General features: G+C 39.3%; 1 protein-coding gene across 1 annotated transcript in view; it reads right to left on the reverse strand.

The window, feature by feature from the left end:
- Nucleotides 1-8201: 8201 nt before the first annotated feature.
- The window catches only part of LOC120538943 (phytanoyl-CoA hydroxylase-interacting protein), a 28741-nt gene continuing 15977 nt past the window's right edge, over nt 8202-20965 (reverse strand). Inside the window, exons 3-5 of the mRNA XM_039768571.1 lie at nt 17229-17403; nt 15898-16015; nt 8202-9323 (exon numbers count right to left, since the gene is read on the reverse strand). Coding sequence (XP_039624505.1) covers nt 8780-9323; nt 15898-16015; nt 17229-17403 — 837 coding nt within the window. The 3' untranslated portion in view covers nt 8202-8779. The remainder of the gene's footprint in view (nt 9324-15897; nt 16016-17228; nt 17404-20965) is intronic.

Raw genomic sequence — 20965 nt, forward strand, 5'->3', positions numbered from 1 at the left:
AGAAAAACACAAAACTTTAAATTTATCCAAAAATGTATCCTACTGGGTTATGACAGAGTTTCTCAACCTTTAAGTATTTGCGACCCGAGTTTTCATAACAGTTTTAATCACGCCCCCCAATTTTTTTTTGAAATGTAGATGCATATTTTATTATACCTAGTGTAATAAGAATGAGTCGGAGACATCATAAAGATTTGCGACAGCCACCCGTATAATTGAATCGGCTGCAAAAAGTAGTTTTAAATAGCACAATGTGCTTAGTTTAGAGTCCAGAACAGAACTGCCTGTACTGAGGCAAGATGGCAGTTTTAAAGGGCTGGAAGGGAAATGACGTCATCTATGCCGGAACTGGGAGTGGTGTCCTTGTGCCCGGAAGTGACGTCATCCTTGGGGCCGGCAACATGCGGGATTTCCGGAAAAAGTCTGCAAGGGACTGAGAGAGATAGTCAGTACACTCCGCCACCCCCTGGCCTGGCGTAGAATTACTAGTGTTTAGGCCCTTCAGCTGATTCCCATGCGCACATGTGTGACACTACTTAACTTTTATCGACATTTATCTAACTCTATATTTATTGTTCTAGTATCAGAATATAGTTTAAGTTAATTTGTTTTGGTTTCAACAGATTTTTTTTCATATTTTTGATTCATGTTTTATTTTTTTCACATCTTCGCACCCCCCTTTTTGTTACTTCACGTCCCCCCTAGGGGGCCCGCCCCACAGGTTGAGGACCACTGGGTTATGAACTTACCTTGACAAAAGAAGGAGGTATAGTGTGGCATGTGAAAGTAGGTAATGGGACAGCATGGGTGCTGTTAAAGGAGGCTGCACAGGGAATCACCATGGGTGAAGGTTGCCAACATTTCAGCATTGCTTAGTGACGCTGTAAAGCATCAGGTTAGGTATTAGCTAGAAATGATCTGTGCAAGAAAGTGAAAGATCCTGAGAAAATGTTCAGGAGAGAGTTACCTGAAGAACGTTCAGAAAAAGTGAAAAGTGAAGGTTCATTTCATGTGTTTGCATGCGTGTATGGGTTCATTGAACCATAATGTGGGAGATGATTGTATGCAGCATCACATGTATACCAGTGTGCAAGTCTATACGTGGGAATGAGAGTGGTATTCAACCCAGATTGGCTGAAGAAATCCCACTAGAATATTTAATGGTGCTACTGTAAGATAGAGTGAGGAGACTTTTCATATGATTACCTGTGGAGTCAATCTGTGTGTTGTACCCAGGCAGTCTATTGCAAGTTCATTATTATGAGGAGAAGGTCTTGTAGAGCCTAAGGTGAAATCCTCCATACTGTTGTTAAAGTGAAGGTAGAAGCTGTGGTTGAAAGAGGTTGCAGATGATGGTGGAATTCATCTCATCTGCTAATCCTGAGTGGTAATTTTGTGTAGTGGGCTAATCATCATGGTGAGCTAGATGTTGTTGTCATCTGTTATTTCCATTGTACATGACTGATTTGTCTTCCCCTTAGCAGTCTTCAACAGAGGAGAAGAAGGGGAAATGAACTCATCTTTTATTATCATTATTATTTGCCTCTTATTTTTTATTTGCCACACTTTTAATAAACATTTGATAGTTTTTTCATAATTTTGGTCTGTGTCTTTCAGTTCACTCTGGTTACTTGAATCTAACTCCAAATGCCCAGAGTCCGAGTACGTACAAAGGTGCCATTGCAAGGGGGCATCACACTACCATGTGATGGGCACAAGTTCTGACACATGACATCATCAGGTTGTCTCCTTTTAAGATGGTGGCACACTTTCAGTAGCCTCTTTATATTAGGATTGACAAGCATACTTTGTCTCATTATGTTATAAATATTTTTTTAGTGAGTTTCATGTGAAGTTTTGACTTTGGCTTACAGTTAACATATTGAGCTCTGATGTTTTTCTATTTTCTCAGACCCCTGCTTGTTTTTGTTTCTTTTTTTTGGCTTTATCTCCTAGTCCTGGAAGCCTATTTGACTTTTGGTTTCTCCACCTTGGCATCATGGAACGAACAAAGGAGATTTCTGAGGACCTCAGAAAAAGAGTTGTTGATGCTCATCAGTCTGGAAAAGGTTACAAAACCATCTCTAAAGAGTTTGGACTCTACTGATCCACAGTCAGACAGATTATGTACAAATGGAGGAAATTCAAGACCATTGTTACCCTCCCCAGGAGTGGTCAACCAACAAAGATCACTCCAAGAGCAAAGCGTGTAATAGTCAGCGAGGTCACAAAGGACCCTAGGGTAACTTCTAAGCAACTGAAGGCCTCTCTCACATTGGCTAATGTTCATGTTCATGAGTCCACCATCAGGAGAACACTGAACAACAATGGTGTGCATGGCAGGGTTACAAGGAGAAAGCCACTGCTCTCCAAAAAAACATTGCTACTCGTCTGCAGTTTGCTAAAGATCACGTGGACAAACCAGAAGGCTATTGGAAGAATGTTTTGTGGATGGATGAGACCAAAATATAATTTTTTGGTTTAAATGAAAAGTATTATGTTTGGAGAAAGGAAAACACTGCATTCCAGCATAAGAACCTTATCCCATCTGTGAAACGTGGTGGTGGTAGTATCATGGTTTGGGCCTGTTTTGCTGCATCTGGGCCAGGATGGCTTGCCTTCATTGATGGAACAAAAAATTCTGAATTATATCAGAGAATTCTAAAGGAAAATGTCAGGACATCTGTCCATGAACTGAATCTCAAGAGAAGGTGGGTCATGCAGCAAGACAACAACCCTAAGCACACAAGTCATTCTACCAAAGAATGGTTAAAGAAGAATAAAGTTAATGTTTTGGAATGGCCAAGTCAAAGTCCTGACCTTAATCCAATCAAAATGTCATAGAAGGACCTGAAGCGAGCAGTTAATGTGAGGAAACCCACCAACATCCCATAGTTGAAGCTGTTCTGTACGGAGGAATGGGCTAAAATTCCTCTAAGCCGGTGTGCAGGACTGTTCAAAAGTTACCGGAAACATTTAGTTTCAGTTATTGCTGCAAAAGGGGGTCACACCAGATACTGAAAGCAAAGGTTCACATACTTTTGCCACTCACAAATATGTAATATTTAATCATTTTCCTTAATAAATAAATGACCAAGTATAATATTTTTGTCTCATTTGTTTAACTGGTTTCTCTTTATCTACTTTTAGGACTTGAGTGAAAATCTGATGATGTTTTAGGTCATATTTATGCAGAAATATATAAAATTCTAAAGGGTTCACAAAATTTCAAGCACAACTGTACATTTGGATGCCCCTTGGTCTTACCTAAACGGGACAAGTTCTTCAGTTTGCTGAGACCTATTTGTGGGGGCATGAATACCTGGAGAAGCCTGCTATAAAAAGCAGCACTTCAATCGAGTCTCTTGGCTTCTAAAGCCCTTCGTCTTCTTACCTTATACCCAGTGCTGCTGTGATCATCACTGGCTCCCAGTGACCCTAAACTGTGCAAATTAAATGTACTTCTCAGCACATGCAGGATTAAATACAGTATATGCCTATAACTGTGGTTCATTTTTTTTTTTTTACTTGACTTCACACTATGCACATGCTTAACTTCTTCCTCAGCTGTCATCAGACATCCATAGTGTGCATGAGCACAATGTTCCTCCAACAGCAGCAGACAAAGTCTTTGTGAAAAAGGCAATACTTTTTTTTTTTTTGGAGTGATGGGAATAATCTCCCATAGTAAGGCAGTGGTGCATATCTGTTTGGTTTTTTTTAATGCAGGCATTTTTTACTTTAAGAAAATAGTTTTTAAGATACCTTACTTTACAAAGTCATCAGACTATGTAATGCATGTTAGTTTTAATGTGTGTGGAAGAAATTAAGTTGCAAATATATTAAAAAAAGAAATCTTGTCCTCAAACTAGGACCTCTTTGAGTCAGGAACCAGGCAGGAGGAAACTTGTCCATTACTCAACAGCAAATGCTGAAGAGGGTCATTCATCACAGTAGTCTGTTGCAGAATGGTCAAAGAAATACTGAATTTTACATAATAGTGCTGAATTAATGCATTAATTTAGTCTGATTGGTTTGTTGGCTTAAACCCAAATAACTTAGTCAAATAAAAGTTGATACTATTACATTGTTGTTCTTCTCATATCTTTTAGGTTCAGCTATTACTCTTGAAATTTCTGTTTACACAACAGCTGTCCAGTCTTGTTGTTTACAGGACATCTGCTGATCTCTTAATCATTTCCTAGTACATTTTGTGTATTATATCAACTTTCTCCTAGTACATTCTTGTCTTATATTTATTTAAAACAAATGCTTATATACTTCAATATGCAGCGCAAACCAAAATACTTAACTATTGTTACCTCTAAATTATTCTTTCACATGTGTTACCCCTAACACTGTTTGTGTAAATATATTCTTTTATCTTCAGACATTTCATTTTAGGGCAGCACGGTGGCGCAGTGGTAGCGCTGCTGCCTCGCAGTTAGGAGACCCAGGTTCGCTTCCCAGGTCCTCCCTGCGTGGAGTTTGCATGTTCTCCCCGTGTCTGTGTGGGTTTCCTCCGGGTACTCCGGTTTCCTCCCACAGTCCAAAGACATGCAGGTTAGGTGGATTGGCGACTTTGAATTGGCCCTAGTGTGTGCTTGGTGTGTTTGTGTGTGTCCTGCGGTGGGTTGGCACCCTGCCCAGGATTAGTTCCTGCCTTGTGCCCCGTGTTGGCTGGGATTGGCTCCAGCGGACCCCCGTGACCCTGTGTTTGGATTCAGCGGGTTGGATAATGGATGGATGGATGGATTGCATTTCATTTTATCACTATTGTGGTCATTTGATCTTGCCACTGTTTTGTTCTCATTTTTGGCGATTTGCACTCCAGTTTTGCAATGATGCCAGTCTTTTCAGACAGTCATCATGATTACCATAACATCGAGAGCATGTTGAGTGACATCATTGCGCAGCAAATATTTAAGTCTGCAGTTCATCACAGCTTTTGGAAACTTTCTGCTAAAATCTCTGCATTTAAATCATGTTTCTTTAGATTTGGTTCTCGAACGTTTACTTTGGTTTTGATTTGTACTTTGAAATTTAGATTTATAACTGAAATTTCCCAAGGATTTGTTTGCCGATTTGTTTGATTCTGATCAAAAATGATAGTTGTCACAGATGACTGGGGTTCTGACCTGGCAGGGACGCCTAAAAAGACCAGAAAGTCACAAGAATAGCTTCCGGGCCACGAGGGGGCAACTGCCCTGGAGCAGGAGAGGACCATGGGAGAAGAACAAAGAGCTTCTGGCCTGTTGGGACCCGTGGCCTCTGCCAGAGGGTGCCTCAAGCCTCGTAGGACTCGGAAACAGTTACTTCCGCCACACTCGGCAAGATTGTGGAGGAACCTACCAGGGACGCCCGTAATGCATCCGGGGCAAAGGGCAGCACTTCCGCCACACCAGGAAGTGCTGCCGGAAGGATGTCATCAGACACCTGGAGCACATCTGGGCAGGAATAAAAGGTGCCGCCTTCCAGCAATCTGGGAGCCAGAGTCGGGAGTGGGAGTAGGACAAAGCTCCTATGAGGAGACAGGCGGCCAAGGATTGAGAGAGAAAGGACTTTATTGGGGTGATTATTGCTTTGTGCATTGTGTGTTGGTGTTCGGGACTTTACTCCTGTGATTACTGATGAATAATAAACATGTGACTTTTATAAAGATGTGGTCTCCGACTGGTGGTGTCCGGGCTAGTCTCATGTAGTGCTCCTTCATTCTGTGATCTTTTCTTTTACAAATTCCCTTATGGTGCTGACTGTTTTCAGACAGGCCATAACATAATGGAGACTGGGATAAGAGAATAAGAGACTGAAAATTAGGGATGAATGGGAATGAAGCAGTATGGGATATTTCTCAAGAGTAGAGGAACCCAGGAATAAGGAGTTTTTGGTAAGTCATCTATCAGGTAAAATGGAAATGAAGTCTGTGACTATGTGAAAGATCATACAGGTCTAGAAAGACTCAGAATAAAGTAATCTAAACACCACCTGCCAACTGAACAGGCAATAAGGCTGTTTAGCAGAAGCATTGAGTGTTATTTTAATAGAAACAAGTGAAACTGGAGATAACGTGAGTCTAATGTAAAGGAATTAAAGATGTCTTAGGTCTCAAAAGATTGAGAATGTGACCTTGTTACACAGTGATGGCCTCTCAGCCAAGGAGGGATGGTGAAGAGAAAACTCTCTGTAAACCCTGACACTTGAGCCCTGCAGTCCCACAGACAATGGTGACAGATGCAATTTCCTTAAAGAGCTGTAAATTTTACTGGCATCAGTTTAGCGCTGATAGTGTTGTGTAAACTCTAAATATTTTTCTGAAATGGCGACTGACTGCACTCAGTATATCGAGTCCTACTACAAATGAGGAATAAAGTGAACTTCAGCAGTCAAATTCAAGAAGACTGTGCCCTTTGTGTGGAGGATTAGGATAAGAAAGAAGTATCAAGTCACCTGTGTCTGACGTCTGACTGGTCTCTTTAAAGACTGCATCCCGATGCAACACCTCAGCTGTGAAAAGCGCCTCTAATCTGAAGCAATATAAGGAGATTTACTTCAGTCTGAATTAAAGTGTTAAGATTACTGTTGACCCTGGACCCATTGGAGGCAGGCGAGGGGGGTGGCAGTTGTGTTGAGAAAGGGCTGATCCTCCTGGCATATGCTCATCATGGGTTGACCTCGACAGTTACAACAGCTGAGGAGAAAGTCTGTGAGTAATAAAACCTGCCGAAAGCACTCTGTAAAAGTCAGGCACAAGTGAGTAATGGCTTCTACCATGCTGCCGCATTGCCCGAGCCACAGCATTGCCGTGTCAGCTCTGCCTCCACATTATATCATCTCAGTCTTCAGCGGCTGCAACTCTAAAGAAAGACTAATCTGTCTCTTCACACCTCTATGGTGGACCAGCATGGTCTGCTAGGCTGCATGGGATGAGGATTTTTAGAAGCTCACATTGTAGGCTCTGTCTTCTCACATCTCTCATATCCTTCTCACTTATTCTGAAAGCACAATTTAAAAATGAGTGGGTAAGCAGCTTATCTCTTGACCAGAGCTGTGCTGTACACAGAAGCAAGTAGAATGCCCACCACTGTCTGACTGTGTAATGTGACACTGAATAAGCAATGCCAGCTGCCTTGTTTCATTTATACAGAGATGACTGTTCTCATGATGGCACCGTGGATAGTGGCTAGTGTCAGTGGCTGCCTCATATTGATGCATCCAAATTCGATTCATGATTGCTGTGCATTCCATGTTTAAATTTCATTTTCTTCTTACATGTCACTCAGGGTCCATGCTCAATTCATCTAAATTGCCATGGCATACGAGTATATCTTGAATGGCACTCTGTCCAAGATGGGTATTTGCATAGTGCCTGTTGCTGCCAGGTTAAACTCACAAATTGCTGACTACATAATTTGATCAAGAAAACTTACTGAGCAAATACACACTTGTAAGGCTGCTGAATTACAGCTCCAGAGCCCTGGAGACACTATATAAAATTTTGATTGTCTCTTATCTTGGCAAATTGGAGTTAAGTATCTTCAATGACCAACAATATGGCCTTGTTATCTGATAACATCTAAGTTGGATGAAGCAGGTTGCAGGACACTTAGCATGGAGATGTCACTGTTGTACGGTTAAAGGGACGTGCCTCATTAGGACAAAGGGCAAGAGTGGTTGGGCTGAGATGGCAAACACACAGCCACCTTGGATTGCAAAAACTTCTTCTTGACACCAGACCTTCAACATGTCTCACAAAGGCTTCCTGAGACTTCCTGTTTACCATTGGTCTACATTGAGCTTTCACTGCTTTTAGATAGATAGATAGATAGATAGATAGATAGATAGATAGATAGATAGATAGATAGATAGATAGATAGATAGATAGACAGATCAGGAAAGAAAAAAACTGTTACTTCAATTTAAACAAATTAATCAATGGATCAGGGTCCTTTGACATAAAGGATTTAGCTTTACCAGATACCCATTACATTCTGACCAGATACAGGAGCGTGGTCTGACAAACTCGAGATTTATTCCATTTCAGGATGGGTTTAACTAAGCTCTGTGGGAGCACCTCAGGACATTCTTACTGGATGTTCATCATTCATATATGACAAAAGTGACACCTCTCTCCCATGGCTAGCCTGGACAACCACAAAGTGCTTCAGACTTTGGAGTCCTGAGATTTCCCTCTCATACTGTAGAACATTCAATTGCAACCATTTATTAATGCAAGACAGAAGAAATAGCTTTTCTACAACTAATCACAAATTAAATCTCAAGAATGTACATTTTGTTACATTGTTATATTTGTGCTTCACCATTTCATTTTACTTGTCCTCCCTTTGTCCGTCTGCCTCTTCAGAGGATTGCTTGAGCTTTTTTTGACCCTGTAGTTTCTTCACAGTATTACGCCACTCTGCTGCCCTCTACTGCCCACTTGTAGAACACTCACTTTCCCATACATGTGCTATGCATTCTTTTGTAGATGACAAAGGAGTAGCCGTGGCTGGAAAAAGTCTGCCATGACTCCAGAGATTTTTTTTTAAGAAGGCAGTTTATCAGTCTGGACATGCATAAAGAAGGGAATTGGGGCCAGTCATGGCACACCAGTTAATCTGTTTGTTTTTGAGTTTCTGTGCATATAGAAGCATAAAATTTTGTGACGCCACTGTGGAGTCTCATAAAGAGAGCCTACTGAAAAAACACAATGACGGTGCAAGTGACACTAATGGGGGCATGACGACACACTCGAGATGCACTTTTGGGTCACCAACATGTCTTAACGGCCTACACTAATGTTGCAAGTCTTACAGCTAGGGTCCTTTTTGGCATTGGCTGTGGACAGGCTCATCAACTGATGGCCACTTATCTCATTCAGTGTGCCATAGCAAAGGGACACTGGTTCAGTGAAGATCACCTCAAGAATGACATCATGCGCGTGTTTGTAGACCGGCTCTGCCTCCTCCGTCTCTGGGATGGTGTAAGTCAAGAACGGGTTGTTGGTAGGATCCAGTTCTGGCAGACAGCTTCTGCAGAAGACATCTCCTTCAGAGTTGACAGGCGCCAGCACCAGCACCACGTAATGGTAGGCAGTGTACATGCAGTAAAAATCAGCAAAATACAACCGAGTTTGAGGATTGAAGAGGTATCCAGCAGGGATCTGAAATCTCACAGGTCCATAGGGAGAATCATTAGGGGGCATGCCAGTGTCAAATTCGGTGTTACAGCTGAAGAAGATGCCTCTCAGGGTCCCACTGATTGGAGAACCATGACTGCCACTGTTGTCCTTGAGGGAGGGCTGCATTACTCCGGTACATTGACTCCTAGTGGAAAAAAGGCAAGAAAGTCAGTAAGGAAAATGAAAGGCAAAGATTCTTAGCGCTGTATTATGGATTGGTGATCTACCCGGGGCTGATTCCTCCCAGTGGCGTAGCTAGAGTCCGTGCTTCAATTTTCCACCCTCCAACATATCTGAATATTTTAACCTATTTAGATAGAAAATTAAAATGATGTATAGAGAAAAATGAAGATACAGTTTGCATTTATTCATATACTAGGCTGACCCGCCTTTTAAGGCGACCAACTTTTAAGTTGACCACTTCTTAAGGCAATTCAATATGTAGATCAATTTGGTATTTTATACAAACTCATTAATTTGGTTATATTGCATTTGAGCGGTATTACTTTAATACTCGTAGTTTCTGTTATTTTTTGTGATTAAATTAAAACTTTTTTTCTATATTGAGGTCGGCCTTTTGAACCCCCCTGATATTTACTACGCGGTGAGGCATTTGTACTCCATCAACATTAATTATTTCTGGAGACATAATTTTGTCTATTTTTCCAGCGCATCGCGCACAAAAGCAAGGGAACGATGGGAGCACCAGAACTCTGCTCACATCATGTCGCTTTGTACCGCAAGCTGCAAGTAGTAAGTCTGTGATAAGCAGAATACCGCTACACTTTCCACTCACGGGACGGAAGGACAATCCCGACCACTTTTATATAGTAAGAAAGAAGAAGAAGAAGATATCGCACTGTCTGGAGTAGAAAATCATCTTTTACCTGGAAAAACGAAACTACAAATCCCATCGTGCATTTCAAAATGGACGGGGTGTGTGTCAAACTCCGCGCCTGTGTAGCACTCACGGGACGGAAGGACAATCCCGACCACTTTTATACAGAAGGATAGAGAAACAGCAATAATTGTTCACATATAATTATGTATAAGCATCAACTAGACAATAATATAGTATAGACGCACTGATAAGCCATTTTCTAATTATTAGTTTAATATAATTACGCTGCGAAAACCAGAACCAGTGTCGTGGTTCATGACAGGTGGGGATTTTTTCTGCGCAGAGCAAGAATGCATTTGGACTGATAACGAAACGAAATTATAAATTGTAAATTAGCTGTTTATCTTCATAGAAATTATTATCAGTGTAAAGTTTATGTTTATTTTTGTTATTGCCTCATAAATTTCAACTACTGTGTCTGATGCCATCACAGAAGCACAGTCTGAAAATTATTTTTGAAGCTTTTGTGGATAAAAATCAGAGAATTAAATTTTTTTCATTCATGAATGATATTTTTCCAAACCCTGCTGCTTATACAGAAATTGTAATGAGCCTTTTGGCCAATAATGCCGCCCCCAAAAATGTGCCGCCCGGGGCGAACCGCCCCCTCTGCCCCCACCCCAGCTAGGCCAAAGATACCTCCCTACCACTGGTACTGGGATAAGCATAATGGATCTGCATCTCTTTGTATGTTTCCTGACATGAATGATACAATAAAAGTTTGAGTCCCCAGTAAGAAGTCAAGTACCCAGCCACCCAACAATGGTTCAAATGAGCACTTGATGACAATCATTACCTATCAAAAGAAGGTAAATCATATATATAGAGGGAGACTGAGATATAGAAGGTCTGCGGCTCAGAAGAAAAGGCCAGTTTTTAAATATTCTGTTTCGCCGTGTCAGTCCCCTTGGACGCGATCGTGCAGCCTTCATCGGCTTCCTGCAGTGCGTGATTGAGGTGCTGCACCCACGGTAGCCGTATAAGAATGGGCCGGCACAGAAGTGAAAAGGGACGTAAAAGAAATGAAAGAAAGGCTGCGAGAGTGGATAGCGCAGTCAGGGGTCCCATGTGGAGAGAAGGGTCGGCTCTTTATGGAAGGATTGCTCCCACTGATGATGTAGAAGAGTGGGTTGATCGTGGAGGATCAACATTATTATAGACAATATAGATAATAATACAACATTATAGACAATAATGGCAACATTTCAAAAATAAGGTGTCAGTTTTCAAGGTGTGCAGGGATAGTTTAGATTGCTGAAATCCTAAAATGGAGTCTGTGGATGTGAATGCATTATGTTGTGTTGTGTTATGTTTGTTACATTGTACTATATTATTTTCTATTATTTTATGTGTGTAGTTATTACAAAATAAACAATATAAAGTAAATTCAATGTGCATGCTCTTTGTCATGTTTTCTCAAAATCTGGAGAGAGTCTGGTCTCATGTTTACCTTGTTTAGATTACATTTTATTCAGTATGGCAAACAAATGCAGTTGTTTCCATAGTATTGTAATCAATTTGTCGATGCATGTTGCTAGAGACTGTGATGGATTGAGTGATTGAAGCATTTGTGCTGCAGATGACTTGTGTGAAAAGGAGAATGTTTAAGATGGCTGTTGCAAACACCAAGGATGTAGGACTTGCCATTTGGCTCTGGGGCTGAAAGAAATATGTACAATAAAAAAGAATCTGATTGAATTGAGATTTCCAGGTGACTAATTGGAGCTTTGCGGACTGAGTGATTTTTAACTCTGACTCTGGGATTGCTTGTCTTAAATCAGTTCAGCCGATAGACTTAGCTGATCACTGGTTAAAGGCACCATGGAGAAGGGAAGTTTGGTTTTAATTACAATAGGTGGAGATAGTGAGCTGAGCACAATGAGTATTGTTATGGGATGGTTCAATATAAAGGTAGGGAAGCTTTAAATGAAGCCAGTTTTTTCATTAATGATCCAGGGAGTGGTGATTTCATTGTAATAGTTGATTTACATTAATGAGCTATATTTGAGTTATTCTGTGTTTCACTTAGTAATTAACAATTTGTGTACTTTCTTTGCATTCTTTTTAGAGGGAAACCTGATTGTAAATGGTATCCAGGATCATTTAATAAACCCATAAAGGGTATTTTAAAAGGGTTTATAGTATTTTGAATTTTAAAGTTCATGAATTTTCATACTCAAACCAGACCCACTCACTGATAAACCAAGGTGGTGGCAGCGAATGCTATTGTCTGACAAGTAGCTGCCCCTGTTGGGTAATTCTGGTTATTGCAGCATTTTGAGCAGCAGGACAAGTGATTTATTCAGGGCTACACAGCGTGTCTGTGATAGGGAATGTAGCAGAAATCTTGAATTTCGTAGGAACACTTCATCATAGGTGACTCTCACTACATATTTACATCTTGTAATAAACCACACAATTAAAATGTCATTTATTGCTTAACACTAGAAGCACTATGGCTAATGCCAACTGGCATTGTGTTTTTGAATATTTAACTGTTTCATCAGTATATGTGTCACAATTCTTTCCTTCTTGATTTTTCCTAATTTGTTGTACTACAAATGTCCATGTTATTGTAACTGAAATTCTGTTCAGAAAAAGTGATTGACAAGATTTTTCTTTGTCTTTGTTTTACACAAATGACCCTCTATTACTGCTGTGATCAATGCCATTGACTTTGATACCCAGGTGTGAACTGCAGCTTCTCTCGTTCAACTCGTATTTGAATGCATCTGCATATCATTTTTATCTCAACAAATCTTCTCCTACCACTGTTATTGACATTACTGAGCATTGCTCCCCAAATGTTAATTGCATTCTATCTTTTGCTGACAACTAGAAAATAACATCTAATTAAATGTCACAGTTATAATCACTTGCATTGTTTCGCTACCTGTGATGAAGAAAATAATAGACAAATTTGAAAACTGTGGGTGCTCCAGTTATATCCATTAGGTAAAAATATATATGTAGAAACTTGCCTGAAATGACATTGCAATGTTTTTCACACAATTTGGAATATAAAGTACATAGTCAGCACCAATTTGACATGGGGAAAGGAGAACACACGAGCTGGCACATTGTGGACAGAGGGAGCCATAAGTGAAGAGCACAGTACTGGAAGGCAGCTTATAAACAAATTTTAAACAGACACAACAGACCTTACAAAATCGCAAATGCCAGAATAAACAGGAGACATTTCCCTTTTAATACAATATATGAATTAATTCTATGTTTTGCTCTGAATTATTATATGTATTATTAAAATAACTAACAATTTTTGAAAATTAACAGTATGGATATTAAAGCTTGCTGCTTTTATGTCATATCATGTTACATCACTGTTCTTATATTAAGAAAAAAAGCATTTGGCATACAGAAAGAAAATAAAAAGACAAATCCTCACAAAAAACTACCTGTAATCCCTTAGGTTAACAGATCAGCAGAGGGTTAAAGAAATCTCACTTTTATTTGTGCCTAGTTAGAGCTCAGTCTAGAGATATCATACAACATTGGATCATTCGTGCATCAATAGTCACCCATTGCTAAGCACGGTTTTAATTAAAAGGGTCCACTATTATCCAAAATAATGTGACTTTTGTTAGCAGTAAAAGAGATCCAAGATCATGTTCTTCTTTGCATCATAGGGTTTATATTAGTGGGTTACATTTTTGGGGACCTTTACTTTAAAAAGGTTTGGGAACCCCTGGCTTAAAAGATAGCATCACACGATTGATACAAAAGCTGCCCAATCTGTTTTTAAGCAGTTGTTGAAAGTGGGCTCTTTACAAAGAAAACAGGCAGCAGAGTTGCCAAGCAGACTGTGTGTTTAACTGCACGAAAGGAGGTGAATTAAAGAGCTGCTCTGTGTTACGAGCAAAGTAGAGAGGGTTCAGTGTAAACAGTTTGGAACTTGATCTGGATAAAAGATGAAACAATGTTTCATAACCAAGGTTTTTGAAGTAAGTCTATCTACCTAAAAACTTCATATGGTTAGTGCTAGAACAATTCTAACTAGCCAACCCACGGCGTACCATACGCCACATAATCAGGTCGGTTTTTTAATGATTTTTAAGCACAGGGAGAAAATTAGCATTTGAAAAATCAGTAATGTAATAAATCAGCAAGAAAAGCAACATTATAACAATGCACGGAATGAACCAACACAGTAAAACAGTTTGCTATGGTGCACACGGTCGTGCGTCGTAACCGAAAACTCGTTTTTTAAAGACTGCTTACTTCACTGTGTTTTAACCTCAGTTGTAAACGATTGTTTTGAGGATCCCATGGGATACCCCTCGCAAACCATTTAACACGCTGCATATGGCGATTCACCTCCGCGAGAAACATGCCTCTATGGACAGTCAATGTGGCTTGAAGGTGCCAGGAGTTGGTGGGCGTTGCTCATTCTGCGTGCGCCATAGGTGTCTTACTTGTCGGCGGCTCAGTGAGTCCACGCCCCTTCCGGCGTGCTTTACATGGTTGTGTTGCCTTTGTGAATTATATATATAGATATTTAATATTTAGGCACCACTTAAATGCTGTTTTTGCCATCTGCTGATATCCACAGTTTCTGTCTGATCTATTGGGTTTCACTGAGTATGTTTTTCAAATAAAAGAAATCACAATGACTAAAGCTATTTATCTTTTTGACAATCGGCTTGAAGAAATTAAAGGAGCTCTCTAGTGTTGCTAATTTATATGTGTCATCGTCTGAGAAAAGGATGTGGTTTATATCCTCTGTGGCCTCGTGAGTGTAATAGTTTCAACCAATATTTCATTACTTGACACAAGGGCTTTAATCTGTCATCTCAAATGATCGTCTCCCTGCCCTTGCCTTGCCTTTTTTTCTTTACTGAAAGTAGTTTGTCTGTTATTTTTATTGTTGCTGCAATTTTCAGTTCATTCTTATTAAGCACATTTTCACTTATAACCACACTGCACCACATAGCACAAAAATTACAAATATACTTTGAAAAATGAAATGCGAAACAAAGCACAATGTTGAAACAGAGAAAAGTCACACATGCACCTTAGGATCACCTTCAGGGCTTGACTAAGGTACGTGATTCTAAGACTAACAATTTCCTCTCTTCCATCCACTGTACCGAGAAGAACTTTGGCACCTGACCCCACCCCTGAAGCTCAAAGAAGCAGACAAATTTAATTTTGTTAAAAGTTATACTCATTGCTGTGGCTGATTTTTGTTATTATGTAAGGCTGGATTGGCCAACTTTTCTTTCAGGGGTGAATAACACATTTTCCTGTTTTATTATTTGTTTAAACAAAGTTTGGAAAGGTCTACTTTATGCTTGTAACCCTTAAAAAGTATTCAGTTTGACTCCAATAATCCTGCAAGGCTACAAACCACTAGCTTTAAATAGGAGCCAAATCTTTATTGTCACCAAGAGGTAATCCATGTGGACCAACTTTAGTAAGGTTCAAGGGTTTGGTTAATTCTAAGTTTCAAAGTGCAGAAACAGGACAATAGGACATGACTAATAAGTTAAAAATATGGATCAGCCTTTCTTAAAGACTAGTGAAGTTAAAAACTGAAGCTGAGTTGTGTGGGCCTATACTGTAGGTCTTCTGGAAAGAGAAGGCTGCCAGGACCACCCCTTAGACACTAGCTGCCCTGACACTGGGCTCACTGGGTGTTGAGGCACATTGACCTCAATTCACTTTTATGTGTCTTTTACTGCTTTGAATCCATCTCTAATGAGCTCAAGAATAGCACTCTCTGATACCTCTTTCATCTGCTAGATTTACACAATATTTTGTGAGCTCCTGTTGGTCTTGTTGACTTTGCTTTCCATACCTCATGTATTCAAAGTACTCCTGATGCTGGTTTCGGTAGAAGACTGAAAAGTTTAGCATTCGGCCAGCGACAGATTCTGCCTTCTGTTGTAGCTGCAGTAGGTGGACCATGGTGTAGTCTGCAAGAGTGAAAGAAGGACAAAGAGGTAGACATTATTACCTTGCTTAAAAACACCCTGACTGAAGCCATTTAGGCACAGTGTTCAAAAAAGATCTAAGTTAGAATCAAGCAAGGATCCCTGTTGTCTGATTGTCCTTAGACTCATTCTGATTAACATTGGATGAGGAGATCTTTGTGGTGGGTTGATCCCTTTCAACTCTCAAAAAGAAGTTGGAAAAACTGCAAAGCAGTTCATCAAGAAAAGTCAGTCTTTTAAAGTTGTACATTGCTGATCAAATTGAAGATATGAAAAAAATACATGGCAGGATCAGTCTTCTGAATGGTGATTTACAGAAGCAACCTGAAGTACAGATCTACTAGATAACTGTAAGCCCATCGATATACCGGTATAGTATTTAGCCAGAGGCTGGTTTGTCCTATTTGTCGAATAGAGATTGACCACATACCAACATGGCAAATCCACTCCAATAAAATGCAATTCAGGGGAATAAACATTAGAGAAGAGGCACTGATTAGGGGTGAATAAAAGCCACTTACAGAAAGAGTAGGGAAGATGCAAGAGTCCAAGGCAACATCAGTAATTGGGATCAATTAGTGGGGTTAGGTGGTCAGAGGTATATTATGGACATGGTCTGGCAATCCCAGTTCAATGCCAGGGTTAAACTATCAACAAGTAATTTAAAGACCTGGTCATCAGTAAAGCGATGTATAGATATGGTCATCAATGCAGGTCCACAAGCAAGATTAGATGGGTGAATGTCAGCTTGTGAATAAGGCCTGCAATATTTAACTACTGGCATGGTTGGCATAACAAATGATTTTCCTTATATTCCAGAACATTTGTATAATTAGACTGATAAAAGTGAGTTTATAACTATGTCCATCAGAGATTTATAGTATTTACAGGTTTAGTTATAGATAGATATAAGGAGGAAGACTTTTTCCCCTATACCAAAATTCCATATATTGAGTAAAAAAACAGCAGAGTGGAAGTTATGTATCTAAATATGTCATCTCTTTCATTTCCTTCAATATGTGGGTTGAGTAACAATTGTGCAAATACAAAGAGATGTCAAACCCTTTTTCAAATGGAACCATTTTGTGCTGCACAAAATTAATCTGGGCCATTAGTTCATTCGGGTGTCACAACAATAATAACTCATTAACAATGAATTTGACATCTCAGAGCTGATGTCTTCTTTTGTTTTTACCTCCAGTGCAGAACTCCACCACTTCACTCCAGTCTGACACCAAATACTCCCCATCGGGCTGCTTGACTGCCGTCTGGACAGACACACTGTATTCTGTTCGAGGACTCAAAAACCAGTGGCCACGAACCATCATAGGCAGAGGAACAGCTTTGGCTACTAGTTTTGTGGGGACATCCTACATGATAGAAGGACAGAAGCAGTTAGAAGACCAGCAACTGTGAAATACACCAATAATTTCTACATGTTTAATAATTTGGCATATGAAAGACAGTTTGTCTGTTTAATGTTTTCTTTAAAAATAACAAATAAAAACAGGAATATTAGATAATCTGTAATTTGAATGTACACCAAAATTCAATAATTTCTTCACTCTTACTTTCTTTGACAGTAAATACAGTACTGCATACATGGTAACCGGTCATATCATGACAGTGTCTTGAACATTGGTCACTAGTGAAAGGTTTTTCATATCTCAGTGTGACTCATGAATTAATTCATGTGGGTGTGAAAAACAAACTGAATTTTTTTCATTGTTAATGTTAATTTTTAAAATGCTATTCTTATGTGAACAAAAACACTTTGTGAATAAAAAATGTAAGATGAGTCAACGCTCCATGGGGCCTACGACTTCTGGAATAGTTCACATGTGGGCTGTCAATTCCATTCTGAAGTATGGCATTTGTTTAGCTGTTACAGAATTAAAATAAACATCAAATCTGCAGAATAACACATACGACAATAGTTAAAGGCCTCATTGAAAATGCTCTGAATTAAAACATTATGTAATATTGTCTATGTGGGTTATCTTTCAGCATTCAATGAGTAACATGTAGGCTAGTGTCTAATTAAAACACAGCGGTATGCATGTGTAGGATGGACATTTTCAAACTGGGGATGATCTGCATATTCAGTACACACTCTAATTTAGAACACTTTACAATAGAATATGTACTAGCTCTTAAAGTATTCTAGAACATTTAATATGTGCTAGCTTTCATGTGTGCGCATACAGAAGATCACATGACTGTTCTTGTGTAAGCTCTCATATGATATTCTAGATTTTCCAGTATCTGTTGAGGCCTCTTGGCCCAGAAATTACATTTTACTGAGTATATTCCAGTTATCAGGATATTGAATGTTCAGTTAAAGATTTGTCTATTACAAAAATTATGCAGTAGACTATCTCACAGACATATTTATTGCCAAATAATAAATATTTGTGCTGTCTTAGCTTACCCCAGAGATGTAATTTTCTAAAAGACAGTCCATTTATTGGCCATCTCAGAATACTCACAAATCTAGGAAATCATTTATTATAAAATGCTCTAAGAGATAACCATCAAGATAACCCAAATAAGAACATAAGAACATGTTTGATGGGAATGGGCCATTCAATCCAGCCTAGATCGTTTATCCACTTTCCACCTATTTCTTTCAAAAAAACATGTTGAAATGTGAAAGTCCACAAAGTACTATGATTTACTCCATTAGTTGGTCACGTCTGCACTGTATCAATTGTTCTCTGTGTGAGAATATTCTAGGATAGTGTAGAAGTGAACGTGCAGTAATATTCAGGAATATCCTGATAAGTTACAGTATGTATCAACCACTGGCTACTGCTTAAGTGTCTCATTTGAACATTCCATGTCGGTCAGTTGGCAGGCAGTCAAAATATTCTTACTTGGTTGCTTGTTGATGGGCACACACCCGAGGAAGGCTCAACATTACCTAAATGTTAGTCTTCTTTTGAGAATTCCACTGTGACAATAACTTTTACTCATATATTAATTTTACAGATCGATAAGGGTCCCTTTCTCCAACTTTATCTGACTGTTCCACAATAGCCTCTCTTTTTTGATATATCCTTGATGAGTGAATATTGCAGTTAGTAACAATTTAAAATATTTTACAGCAGTCAGCAGGATGAGTGGTCTACAATATTCAAAAAGTGTGAATTAGTGTAAGCCATCCTGATTCAGGGTGTTCATAAGAAATGTAATGATTTATTTCTTGAGGTGGATGTACATTTGAAATATTAAAATGTGTGCTTCAATGTAAATGTTTAGAGTCTAAATATTCATGATTGCGATAGAAATTGGTAATTTTTTACCCTCTGATAGATGTCCATAGAGGGTTAGATCCCTAGTAAAATATGAAATATCAAAAATAGCACCATATTAATAATCACTGACCAAGGAATAGTCAAAAACGATACCCCACATGCTTATGCTTGAAATTTGTCATTTATAATCTTCTGGGAGTGGCTCTTGGAAGCCTAGGAGAATGGAGGAAGAATCAAATATCAAAAATATAATTATATGCAGAATCAGGAACATAGAAATAACATTAAACTTTACATCATATTGTTTGTATTACTGATTTTTGTGGAAAGGACTAACTTTGACCCCACATATTTCATTAAGGGGTGGACTCCTGGGGGTCAGTTGATGTGGCATGCATCAAGTGCTACTGATCATTTTTGCTGAAAACACCTATTGGTTTAGATTTTATCATTAAGATGTAATTTCCTGCAGAAAGTATGGTCCAAGAATAAGTTTTTTTGGGTCTAGCAGGTCAACCACTAAAAGCTTGATGTCTTCCATAACTAGAGATCAAGACGAGTCAAATGATATTTCATATGTTGGGTTTTTCTCGTATTAATTAGTCACAAGACGCCAGACAGAAAAAAGCTGAATTGATTTCAAAACATTTAGCAGAAATTCTTACAAACTCAAAAATATTCCCACATATTCAACTCTATGCTAGGAAACTCTTTAAGAATTGTATTACACCAGGAAATGTCAGAGGTAAATGTCAGGAGGGAGTTTTGTTATTTCTTAGAAAATGAAAAAAAAAGATTTACAAAACAGGATTATTTGTGCCACTGTACATGTAGAAAACTCTGGGTTATCTATAATCAAGAATTTTTGAAGTATGTTAGAATAAAATGCAAAAAGCAACAAATGTTGTTGTTATGTCTGTCTGTCCATCTGTCCTGTGAAGCCACCAGAGGGCGTACAGCCACCCTAACCCGGACATACACGGGCAGGACACAAGTTCAACACACAACAGTTTTTAGAGTGCACAAAACACCAACACCGCAACACACCAATACGCAGCCCATCCACCTCCACTCTTCCTCAGGCTTTGTTATTTTCCTCCCGACTGTGGTCTCTCAATGGAGTGAGGCAGCTCCTCTTATTCATGTCCCAGGAATGTTCCAGGTGGCTCATCAATATCACCTGTAATCACTCCCAGGTGCGCTGGAGGTCCTTTATAGGGCTCTGCAGCTCCCCCTGGCGGCCCCCCATGGAACCCAAAGGCAACTTGGCTCTCAGTGGACCAGTCTGGTACATTTATTTTTCAACTACATTTTCAATGAGATACTTTAAACAGGATGCTCTGTACACATTTTTGAAAATTCAAAAGCTGCCAAAACATTGGCAAATTTTTGAATTCATTTATTTTGCAACAGAGGAACATTCTGTACAATCTCAATTACTGATTAATTTGCTTTTTCAGATTTACATTGAAAGTAAATTTTAACTTGTACATTTTCCTCATTCCACACCCAATAGCTGCTCCTAATGAGTCAGAGTTCTGGCACAGTCCACGTGTGTGTAGAGTTTGAACATTCTCCTCTTTTGTGGTAAGGTAATAAAACATTAACAGTTTTACTCCTTTTCATGACAATAGGTGTGGCAGAAAAGTAATGAGACTGGCAACACTGCACGCGA

This window comes from Polypterus senegalus, chromosome 11 (genome assembly GCF_016835505.1).
Source record: "Polypterus senegalus isolate Bchr_013 chromosome 11, ASM1683550v1, whole genome shotgun sequence".
NCBI lineage: Eukaryota > Metazoa > Chordata > Cladistia > Polypteriformes > Polypteridae > Polypterus > Polypterus senegalus.